The 13,152-nt window shown below is 34.5% G+C and overlaps 1 protein-coding gene across 2 annotated transcripts in view; it reads right to left on the reverse strand.

Moving 5' to 3' along the window:
• The window catches only part of ASCC3 (activating signal cointegrator 1 complex subunit 3), a 251,099-nt gene that overhangs the window by 41,697 nt on the left and 196,250 nt on the right, over positions 1–13,152 (reverse strand). For both annotated transcript variants that reach the window (XM_064412794.1, XM_064412795.1), the window contains exons 33-36: positions 12,450–12,582; positions 9,721–9,846; positions 477–588; positions 77–211 (exon numbers count right to left, since the gene is read on the reverse strand). In XM_064412794.1, the coding sequence (XP_064268864.1) occupies positions 77–211; positions 477–588; positions 9,721–9,846; positions 12,450–12,582 (506 nt within the window). The remainder of the gene's footprint in view (positions 1–76; positions 212–476; positions 589–9,720; positions 9,847–12,449; positions 12,583–13,152) is intronic.

Below are 13,152 nucleotides of genomic sequence, written 5' to 3' on the forward strand. Positions count from 1 at the left end.
ATTTTGCATGTTTTTTTCATATACTTGTGTTTTTAAGAATAGAATATTTATATATTTAAGAAATATCAGCACTTACTGTCAGAATTAAGAGCAATTCTTCAATATTGCTTTCAGGTTTCAACTGATCCTTGAACATCCCAATAGTTGGATGCTTCAAATAGTAATAGGAGGCGATACGGCCGTACGTCAGTGGCTCAATGCTGCGATTGTCCTGTGAGAAAAAGAATCAAACACACAGAGATCCCAAGGGGTTCAGTCTAATGTGTTCCTACACAACTGTGAAACACGTTCAGACTACTTTCTTAAGAGAGAACACAAAAAACAATTCAGCATTATAATTTAGGCACAAGAGCTTTCAATGTAAGTCTAACAAAGGCAAACTGTAACATCGCCCATCAAGGAGTATGTATCTAGCTGTTCATAGGTCCTAGGAGCGTGTATCTTACTGAGTCTTGTAAGGCACAGATTAGTCTTACCTCCCCAACTTCAATACAGTAGGAGCCTTCCAAATCAAACAGGGATTTCTCAACAAGGCTTGAGAGGTACTTATTCATAGTGTCATGGCTCACATCATCCAAGTTATAGTAACTAGATAAAATGAGAGCAGATGCATTGCATGAATATTTTTTACAGTCTGAAGATTTTTAACAACAGTGTCTTCTAGGAATACTTACAAGACTTCTACAACATACACATGAAACAGTAAATATCCACATTAAACAATTAAACACAATGCTTTACAAAGATTAACAAGAAATCCATGATTCTTAAATGGTTTGTGGGAGTAACCAATATAAGATAAGCATGTATATATGAAAGATGGCAATTGGTCCATATGTTAATAGAAAGGTTGACACAAACAGAACTGAACTGGCTCTATTTTGTTAGTGGGAAAATTTTACTTTCCTGATAAGTGTGAAAGTGAACAAGCAATGCTAACACAAGTAACAGTATTTTAACTTCAAGATGAAGGAAGAACACCCACCCAGGAGAGCAACTGTCCTTACATCCTGCAACTCTGAAAGTAAAACTAGGCATACATTGATATCTCCTGAAAATGTAAACTTATATAAATCCAAATGGTGGTGTTTGTTGGTACAGTTCTGTGATATTTTATTCTCAAAGTTAGAATTGCTAAAAAAAGGAATAGGGTATTTGTTAATATGGTTCCTTCACATGCTCACTGTCAGACAAAATGTTTAGGAAAACTATACCATCACAATGGCTTAGTTCTCTGTATGAAGGAAAAATGCTTATAAAGTGGGCCAAAATGCATTTTCTTTTTATGTTAGCATATAAAAAAGACACAGTGATTGAAGTTTGCACTCTTTAACTGTAGAGGTGGAGGTGTATTATAAGATTTTACTCATATAAACCAACATGATTTCAGTGGCAACTTTTACTCCAGATAAAAATGCAGTAAGGACTTGTGTCCCTAGATTCAGCAAAGGCAGCAGATCAGAAAGCAACAATTAAGTTCAATTAGTAATGAGCATGCTTAGAAAGCTTTAAAATTTTGAATTTAAGCAGCGTAATTAAACCATGCTATTTCAAAGCAGAATTAAAACAAAGATAAAATCTGACAATTTACTGAATTGTTAAAAAGCAGAATAAAAAAGGCAGTCATTGCTCATTTAATTCTGTCAAATACTGTGGCAGAAATAGACTATTGAGATTGTGCAATGATGAAAGATGCTCCTTGCTTTACTAAAATTTACTACTCTTATGATGTACTCAGCATTCCCACTTGAAATAGCCCCACTGCAATCAAGAGTGGGTTCTTTCAATGCTATCTTGTGCAGGTGAACAACAGGCTGCAAAAGAGCATGCTGAGATTCATTTTAGCCAATTTTACAAAGTTACTGCTGTACCTGAGTTCATTTTTTTAAACTCCTTTCACTGTCACTGAAAAGAAATGTGCACCTGCAGAATGCTATTCATCTGGAGTATTTTAAATATCTACTTCAGGATGAAACAAAACGTAATCACTGATTAAAAAACCAAAACTTTAGACAACCAGTTCAGTTGTGGATGTTACATTTGGGCAGATGAATCCCATTCTCTGAGTTAAATTCTACATCATTTACTGTAATGCTGCTGCTTGCAAATTTCAAAAGATGGAATTAAATTTTATAAGCTACAAACATCCTCACATAACTGCTTAATTTACATAATCTGATTTGCATTATTATTTTCTTAAACAAAGTTTTTACCATACATCTCTTTAACTAGCAGTAGCATAACTGAAAAAGCCTGAGTGCTGAATAGCAATATTGCAATGCCCAGATATTTTCCTCTTGCTATTAATTCCAAACTATGGGATTAATTCTCTGAAGCTTTGAATATTCACTTATAATTGGGTAAAGTTGGAGTAAACCAGTACTATCATAAGAAAAAGTTTTCAAAAATGTGTTCTGATACCAGCCAGCTACATGAGACAACTACAAAGCACACATACACAGCAGTGGAATATTCAACTCTGTGACTTTTTATATGGGTTCATGCTGAGATGATTTGAAATACTTACAACACACCTATAGTCCAAAACCAAACCAAACTAACAGAAATATCTGTATTGAATTACATGTTTTATGCAGTAGCCAGCCATATATTATCAGACTCATGCAAAGAAAACTAATTTGTTGAAAAATTATTCTAACAGTTTTTTTTTTTTTATGCAACCTAAATTTCATGAGTGTCCTTTTAAATTAAGTGAAACAGTGATAATACAAAATGGTCAAAATTTCTATCTGCCCATTTTATTTGCCTGACATCACCAATCACATTTATTTTCTGGTTATTAGCAGGAATTACTTTGTCAAATTTTGTTTACCTTCTGAAAATAATTGAGCAAATTAGCTAAATAAGTTGTTTAAGGAGGTGAAAAAAATTTCTATTTTATACTCCTAAACCACTAATGAGTTGTTATTAGTTCTCTCTAAATTGATAGAATACTCTGAAATGCTTATAATTAAGGCACTTTGTTGTCATGGTATTCAGACTTCCACCATATAATTTCAGCATCGCTCTTTGCAGTACCATAACATTCAGGATGAATACTGATAAAATGGAAAAAAGGAACACGGGCAATACACTGAAATTCTTTCCTGAGAATGTAATTTAAGACACTAATTCAAACAGGTTTGTGCTCTTGTTCTCTGACTAATTTCACTGCAGTTTACTAAGTTATCGTCATAAAGGAATTTATAATATCTTTCAAATTATTTTGTGAATTTTACATTTTCTGTTTTATAATTTGTTGTTAAAGGAATGAATATGTAGCTGCCTAGTGGAAATAAAACAATGTAAAGAAAAATCTTGAATGGTTTGCAATCTTGAGTGAAGTGGTACCAGTATGTTTTAACTACTGTCTGTAATGAGGCAGATATAATTTTTAGCACACCCACAGGAGCTTCTTGGTCATTCAACACATTTTCCCCTAATAAAAATCAAAGCCATTCATCTTGAAAAACTGTTAAAATCATTAGTGAAAACAGAGGTATCATGACATTAGATTTCAATGCTCAGGAAAAAAAGCAAGTTGAATTCTTCATGTTGGTATGTTCCAAGTATAAAAACTGCATAATACGTGAGCTCCTCTATGAAGCAATATTGCCTAACTATTTAATTACAGATAAAGAATAAAAACAATGCAGTTTCATGCTCACTGCATTGAATCATCTAGTCATTAGTTCCCCTTTGCTATAAACAGACAGCCCACCTTTTTATCAGCACACCATTTCATTTATTTCACAGTGAAGCCCAGTTTCACAATAATTGACTTGTCAGAAGCTCTAATTTATGAGGCTGGGCTCTGTAAGCCTTCTCCTATATTGGACTCAACCTGCACACAAGCAGGGTTGAATATTTACAATGCTGTTAACAGGTGCTGAGTTGTTTAATGATTCTAATAGCCAGAAGCGTACTGAGAAAGCCAGCGGGATCACAATTACAGGCTGTTTGAACACAACAATTACTCGTCCCCTGAGAGGTGTGAAAGTCAAAGGCAGTTTTATCCTAACAGCATCTAGCACATGGGCTAGACAGGCTAACTTCCATTAGTAGTCCACGGGGAAAAAGCAGTAACAAACCCCTAGGCATCATAAAAATTTACAAAGTATGTAAAATTTAAACAATCAAAAGCTGAAGGAACTTTTTATTGTCTATTAAATAACATATTTCAAATCCCAAAACCTTGTAGAGCTTAGCAAGAACAACAAACTGTGAAACATGAACTTATTTCTCTAATCTAAGGAAGTGTGGAATTTCATCAGCTGAGAGAGACAGAGAGACGTGCAGGAACATAAAATGTAGATGAAGTTACACAAAACATTTAGGATTTAATGTGAATGGTGGCAATCATTTCCTGTTTAGCTTATGTAAACCTGACCTGAGATCTCTCTGGGAAATTTTTCATCAGCCTTGAAATGGTCCTGCTATAACTGTCAATGCTGTGGAGTCATTTGTTACAGCACCATGTTTTTTATGTTCAGATTATACGGTGGTAATAGTGACACACATAATGAAAATCGGTGACAAGAGTCAGCCAAAAAATATTAAAGAAGAAACTTGCTAGTCAATAGGTTGTTTGAAACAAATGCAAGAAAATGAAGAAACAGCAAATCCACAGCACACCTTTGATAGCAAGAAAGTGTGCTTTCTGAGATTTTAGAGTTCTGAAAGCAGAATTTTGTTATTAACAAGTGTGGGGGAGCATAGGTAGTAATCTGGGTCCCTTTACTGCAGTCATCATTTATATTTACTTTCATCAGCTTCAGCAGCTGCCATCTCCAAATAGCACCATGGAAATGGTACAGAGTATATGGCACAACTGATGAATCTTCACAGCCAGAGAGAGATATGACTTTAAGTACCAACTCACTTTTGTTGTTAAGGCATTACTGACTCTGGAGTCCGTGACTGACTTGCAAAAAGGCATTCCAGAGTGCACACATGCTGCAGACAGTAATGCCACCCTGTATTTTACCTCTATCATGTTTTCCTGTATCCATGTCTTTGCGTATGCCAGGTGGGAAAAACAGATACATTGCTATCTTTACTCAGCTTTTAGTATACTGTACATTGTGGTCATTTAAGAGGAACAAAACCAAGTTCAATTTCTCTGACATCAGCGAAGTATTTACCCCCACATCAGTGCTTCTAATTATAACATTTGTAAGACAGTTTATCTCCCAAGATGCATTCATGAGAGATGAGAGGTCATAGCCAAACATAAATTTGCTCACATATTGATAAGATTTTTCTTTTTACTATCATATGTTCCAACAGATAATTTTTACAGATAAATCATATCCAAGAATAGGAAGAAAATGATGGGAATTTTCTTTCTGGATGGAGAGATGCAGAGTCTTCAGCTTTGTGTTGTTACCCAAGATGCAGCAGACTGGGAAGCAGGAGGCAGCTCAGACATTCAGCAGCCTGGGGCTTCCCTGTCTGACAGACTCAGCAAATCTTTATCTGTCTGAATATTTGGTAAAACTATACTATGAACTACATTCCTGTACTTTCCACATCACTGTGACCCTAATAATTCCAAAGAACAAACTCTAGTTATTAAATTCATAATAATGCCTATAGCTGTCATTTATTAAATACACATACATGCATATATATCAGTACATGCATATAGGTCTAAATGCCATTGTAAAAGGAGGAGTTCTTTGGTAAAGTCTTTTGTGAAATATCTGTTTATGAAAATATGGTTATTAGTAATCACTGAAGTACAAAATACTTGCACATTCTAGCTTCTGTAAGTTTAGCTACTGTCAAAATTTTCCATTTTATCTCTTAATCTTAGCTAATTTAACTTCAGTAATCTCCTTTCTGACACACTTCCAAATTAACCCTAAAATTCTGAATAACTGCGATTATGTTACCGAAATACATAGGTATTTCATTCTGACTGACTTCTACCATGATATTACCTGTCATCATAGCAGCAGAAAATATATTGGACCAGTATATAACCATAATTTGTATTCATATGTTTTATTCACATGCTCAGATAATAATAATGAGAAAATGAAATTTAAAGTAAAACATAAATGTATGATAAGGGCATCATCAGTCTGAGACTATAATTTATACTGTATCATTCATTCACTCCAAAAAACTTTGCAAAACTGATATCAAGGGAAAAAAATCCATTCATAATAATTCTCAGAATGAAATAATAAAAGATATTTTTTCAGATTTTCACAAGGACTTTACACAGAAACTGGTTTTGTAAGTGTGCACATGTACGCATATGCACTCACATATAAATACATAAATAGCCATGCACATTTTAATAATGATGTGAAGTGTGCTCATAGGATATCTAAAAATTAACTTTCCAAATGAAAGCTGATTCTGCTTAACTTTACATATGTTGTAAATTTCTATTTCTCTTTTACTGCACATGTATCTGGAAAACATCATAACCTGATTTACAGAAAATGTTTCTCATAGACATTTCTCTTTTATAGAAAGTCACAATTATAATCTTTTATAAGGGTAAAAGAATGAAATACCCAAGGTATTTCAGCCAAGGAATGGAGATAGATGAGCCTGTCAAACTAGCCCCTTGCAAAGAACAAGGCCCTTTGCTGATCTGTGTGCTATGACCTTGACTAAGTAAAGAACTACAGCTCCATGTGGAAAGGGGTACATGTTGTTGTAGTACATGTAGTAGTACAAGTAGTACGGAAACTGTGAAAAGTTCTGCACTTAGGATTAATGTTTTGAGGGAAGGGAAGAACAGGGAAGAAACTCTGGATATGGAGACTGAAACACTTTGATAAAAATTTCATTTGGACCACCCCTGTCATTCATGTGTCATCTCCTGAACAGGATGAGCGTGACTAGTTGTCATGCATCTGAACTAAACTAGCACCCAGCTACCCTCCTTCCCCAAAGCAACAGCTCCATTACACCTCTTATCTAGACAGTTAAAACCCATTCCACAGAGTTTGAGAGGCAGGGGTTTATCAAACAAGAAAATTACAATGGTTTGATGAAAAGGAGTATTTTAATATGCAATGATTTTCCACACCATTAAAACAACTATCATTAGAATTTTAACAAATTATCTGCGATTTTTGCCAGGAAAACTTTCACCATGACTTCATGTTTAGAAGAAATCTGGATACTTAGAGGAAAAAGATACTTGGATCTCTATCCCACAAGAAAGGTAGATTACCATTACTTCAATAGTACAAATTGCAGGCATTCAGTAAGGCACTTTATGACACTGGATTGGAATAGGATGATCCTATGCAGCTTTAATATACAAGTAGCTAAAACTGGCAATAAACAAGAATATAAATCTTCTGCATATTATCTAAGCCCATTATTTTGGGGATTTACAGCATCACATGCAATGACTTTTATACCAATGAATCCCAAGGCATTTTACTAATCATGCATATGGGAATTACTTATTCACCACTAAGGTAGAATCACCTGCTGTCTGGAAAATAGTTCTTCTTTCACAGTGCAGAGAAAGTCAACAAAATTGCTTTGGGGCAGGACATGATAAAGAATAAAGAACTTGTCAAGTGACAAGGAATGGGTATTGCATAACCATCTGGACTGAAAACCAGCAATTGTGCTCCTATTCTTTTGAAAAAAAAAAACCCAAACCCTAAAAGCTTTGTATTATTAAGAGCCACAAATATTTTTTGTTTGATAATATCAATCATTTCATATGTTCTTTTATGGCACAGTAAACTCCGTTACCATAATGCAACTTATTCAGGATTATCTCAACAATCACTGACTTCTGTTTGTAAAACTCTTCAGCTTTCCTTGGATGTATCTCATTCAAACACTGACCACGCTGGAACTGCTTGCTTGGCTTTCAGGAAGTCTGAAAATACCACAGAGAGTAGGTCCAAGAAAACTACTAACTAAGTTTAGTAACTTTGGATTTTGGATGGAACTTAATACTGTAATCATGTCAAAGAATGGAATGCATGCACATCCACTACATTTGTCCTCGGCATCTAGAAATAATTTGACAAACTGTTTGACAGAGTAAATAATATCCTTATTATTTTTTCCCTGCAGGACTAAGTACAGAAGGAATGCAGAGTACCTGTGTGGATAAAGAGCTCAACTTGTCAATTGTTCCAACCTGTGTGTGTGGTGTTCCAATGCAAGACTCCAATTTCATGAGAAACTTCATTATTCATTCCTATCCTGCTATGGGATGGGTGTGACTAGTCAAGATCTGTTCATCTTGGTTCTCACTGCAAAGACTCTACATCTCATTAGAAGCTGCTTTTTTTTTTGCTCCATACCCCCCCCCCCAACTTTCTTCCTACCTCAGAATAGCAGAACTTTTGCTTTGAAGTTGAAATTGTGATAACTCCAGATTTAGCTGTCCATGACAATAAAGAAACTGCTGAGAAAAACTGACCAGCAGTCAACATGTCCACCTCATACTCAAGTGGAAATCTTCTTTTATATTGGGAAGAGATTGTCTATTAAATCAAACAATATTTGTATATTCCACACTTACCTTTGGCCTATATATTATGTCTTAAAAAAATGTACCTACCACAGACACCACATGATCAAAGCTTGCCAAAACCAAATCAACTACAGCATTTTACCAAAGCAATTCAAGAGCAAGACATTTTAAAGTAATAGTACTTACTCTTTATAATAAAAAAGGATAAAATATAACATTTAAAAAATCATAGTTTAACTCTCAGAGGAGAAATACCCTCCCCATAACTGTATGCATTGTGTCAGCTATGAAGTAAGAAAATTGAAAATGCTTTTAGTTTATAATTTTAATGCTCTACATTTTTTATTTCTCAAGAAGACTAGATGGAAATTGTGTTTGTTTTGCAGGATATTCTCAGCATAGGACTAGATGCCGAATTAAAAACTAATGAAGACTTAAAAATAATTAAAGGAAAGTATTTTATCACCTGCAGGCTCCCAGCAGCACTTGCCCATAAAGTACCTGGCAGAAAATTTGGCCAAATGCTATGGACATTAACATGATTTCAGAAATACAACACGCTGAAGTACATCTAAAAATATTTAGTGATCTAAACGGTTAATTCTTTATTTGCCACATTATTTTAGTGGGTGAATGATCACATGACAGGTAACACACCATTTACCCAAAACAGCCTTGTGGCAAAGGCAGGCTATACTGGTGGAACAGCTCAGAATGATCTGCATACCAGCTGGAGCTAGGCAGGATGATAGCAATCACTGAAAATATTGCACACATGGTTTCACCAGGGTACCCTAATGAAAGCAAACGTTATCACAGAGAAACAGCTGATAGTTATTCTCTCATTTATTAGGAAAGTCCAAGTCTTAATAAATTTTCTAAAGAAAACTGAGCAGAACATACCAATGTGGTAGCTAAAAAAAAGGTATTGCATTATAAATACAATATCTGAAGGAATGTGATAAACTGGAATTTTATTTTAGGGTGCTGATGTAGTCCTCTCAATAAGGTTATTTTATTGCTCTAACTAAGTTGTAAAGTTATCTGCCAAAAATGCATTTATATTTAGGGTAAAATTTATAAAAAATATGTGCTCATGAATTTTAATCCACATGTGGGCCAGCAATGCTCCTACACTGGAGATTTTTAAGTATTCTAGGTTCCAACAGCAGACAGATCACCTTTGCATCAATTCTAACCTCAAGTTACCTGGAGATTAAATTGCCTTTATATTGTATACTTACGTTGGGTTCATTATAAGTCGACGGAAGAAGTAAGTCCAGGTGATATAATCCATTGCGTCCTGCTTAGATGTAATAGTTCCAGCAGCAATTTCAGCATTCAAGTGGTCAGCCAACACCTCTAACAAGCTGAAGAACAGGAAACAAAAGGATTTAGCTGACTTTACAATCACAAAGACAGGTAATATATTTTGCAGAGTTGTCCATTAAAAGGTTTATTACTTTTGATCTGAAAATATTATATATTTATCTTCCAGTAAAAGGGAAGAGGGGAAGAAGGGGGAATGTAATTGCAAGGTCAGTCATCTTCTTTACATGATAGTGGAATGAAGCTCAAATTATTTTTTGATTGGACCAAGAATGCACAAGTTTAAATCATTCATGGAACTTATTCAGATGGAGCTACTCAGTTGTAACTTCTGAATATTGTATGTTGACCATATGATCATGCTGATTTAATCCAATAGAGAATCATATGGAAAGACAAACAGGAAATGAAACAGTGGCAATAGCTTAGCTAATACTTGACAAATACTTCAGGGCTATTAAAATTACATCAAAACTGCTTGCCCCGGATTTTGCCTCATCTTCATCCAGAAAAAAAAAAAAAACCAACCCAAAAAAAAGAATAAGAGCAGCTACTTTTACCCAGAAACAGAATAAAAAAAAGCAGGTTTAAATGATTCTTAAAAAATAAAATACTCAGTCATTAAACAGAACAAAGACCTCCATTAGGGTATCTAATGAGATCATGCTTGGCTAGAGTTCAATCAGAGAATAGCAAATATCCTTGAGGTTCAACCTAATTTTTCTTGTATTATATCCTTTTTCTTCTCCCAATGTTCTTTTCCTGTTGCTAAAAGTAAAGAATAATCTGGCATGAGTAGCTGTTTTACTGCTCTGTACTGGTGACTGCATGCTTCTAAGGGTCAGAACTGCAGGCATTCTACACAGATTGTCCAACAGAAGCTGGACAGATGACTCGATTGCTATTCCACAGTAATGGATTTCTGGATTTTCTTTTGTTTCTCATGTGCTGTGTTACAGGCCCATAATCAGGGAGAGCACAAGGACTGTTATGAGTTGAGTACTCAAGTCTTACAATTAAATATGTAAATAATGGCTTTTAGAAAAAATGTAAATTAAAAAACTATGACATTTACTTTTACAAATTGGAAATACTACACAAAGCTGATAAATCTGCTCTTTGTTAAAACAGATGGGAAAGCATTCCAAAACTAAAAACCCCCCAAAAAATCCCAACCAGTATCCCTCTGAAGATACGAAATACTTGATCATAAAAGAGACTAAGACAAACCTAAGTTACATGGTTTACAACCTACAGAGAACTTAACAAGATTGTTATTAATATGTGACTCTATGCAAATTTATAACATATTCTTTTTTTTAATAATAAAAATTGGAACATATCAGAACTACAAAGTAAACATAAAAACACAAATAGAGTTACTAGTAATATAGAGTATTTATAGTCTTCCAAACATGAACAAAGGTGTGATTACCACTCTTATATGGAAGATATAATTTCTTTCTTTAGAAACATCACTTCCCAAGGAATAGAGATATTTCTTAGTTTATGCTAATGCCATGCAGTCTGGATATATCATCAACATTTTAATCACATCACTCTTTTCACTTATTAGCTATCATTTTGAAGAAGTTCAACTCCTAGACTTATGTGCTAAGTGAAATTTCTATGTTAAAAACGTGTGGTTTCCTAAGGAAATGAAGTGTATGTTTCCACATTCTTTGTTTGCAAAAATTGTATGTCTGTCTGTGCACCACAGAAATTAAGTTTCAAATACACCAGCCCATTTCAACTACATTTCAAAAGTGGATTGCTCTCTCAAACTCCAACAAGTTTCCTGAGCAGACAGAGGTCCCATTATCACTTATGTTGAGGGATAAATTTTCCTTACGAGAACAATACTGTGAATTCTTCGCCACTGAGAAAAGCTTTCAGTAATGTCCATGCTTTATTAGATGTCTGAGCATTGCTCCATGAAACATTCCGCTACAGGAGACCAATGTAACTAGTTTGGCTTCTCATTGAACAACTAAATATATTAAAAATATCAAAACCAAGGCACAGACAGAAAACTCTTCATCAATTGGACAGAAAACTCTCCATCAACTAGGTTCCAAGAGGCTGCAAAAAGGTGCTGTTTCTACACTTCTCACAAAAATCTTGCAATTTTATAGGGAAAGATATGTTAAAACCGGTTAGTAAGAGTTTACACCATGTAAACTTGAAAACTGAACTTATTGCACTTTTGAGATTTTCAAGAATGTGTTATCGATAATGATATAAATATTCTAGGTAAAAAGTGCTAGAAACTCACCTTGTTTTTTTCCTATTAGTAACTTGCTACAGAATTTCAAAGAGGGTTTTGAGGATCATGGATAGTTGTCCTAAACACTGCCCTTGAAGAACAGTTTGTGCTTTCACATGTCTGAGACAACACCGTTAAATGGAGAGGCAGTTGTGGCATTATTTGGGAATGGACTGATGAGCTCAGCAGTGCTTCAAAACTCATGGAAAAAAGGGGTTTTATACATAAAGATTGGTAATTTCTTTTTTAAAATTGTCTTCCTCTTGACCCCAGTGTTTAGGACTTATCCAGCACAGGAATTTTGTTTCCATTTCCTCTATCCCTCATTTATCGTACTGCTTACAATTTGATCAGCTTTTCTGATTGTTTTATCTTTACCTTGATTCCACTGGGAAAGGTTCATAAAGGAATTTTTTGTAGAAGTCTTTCTTAATATCATGAACTAGAATGACAGCTTTTCCTTGGTCATCGAACTGTGGTCTGCCAGCACGCCCCATCATCTGAAGCACATCTGCCAGAGAGACAATAATGTATAAACCAAATATTTGTTTGTATGTATAAACAAATGTATTTATGTCTGTATAATGTACTGTATAGGTTTTTTGCATTACTTTGGCCTTGTATGCCCTATTGGCTTTGACACTACTAAGTTTTTTTTCCATCTCAGATAAAGTTATGATGAACTTCTTTCTGTCAGAGACAATCTTCTTGTGTACTTAAAGACCACCCATGACAATAGAATCTAGGCTTATATCTAATATAAATTGCCTTTATTCTCCTTTCATTCCACATCCATTCCTCATTTTATCACATGCAATTGAAGATGATGAGTAAGAGAACTCATGAAGGCTACAATGACAATTGTCTATCATTTCCTAATTTTCAAATACTTGACTTCACACTTACACAAGTTCCTCATGTAGGCTTTTCTGCTAGATACAATTTCCTAGGTTTTGAATGTTTTAGAGATAAAATGGTATAGGCAATTTCTAATTAATAAGCACTATTTTATATTTACCACTTAAATTATATTAGTGATTATCACTGGAGTGGAGATGGTTTCATATTGTATGTTGTCCTT

This window comes from Passer domesticus, chromosome 3 (assembly GCF_036417665.1).
Source record: "Passer domesticus isolate bPasDom1 chromosome 3, bPasDom1.hap1, whole genome shotgun sequence".
NCBI classification, from domain to species: Eukaryota; Metazoa; Chordata; class Aves; order Passeriformes; family Passeridae; genus Passer; species Passer domesticus.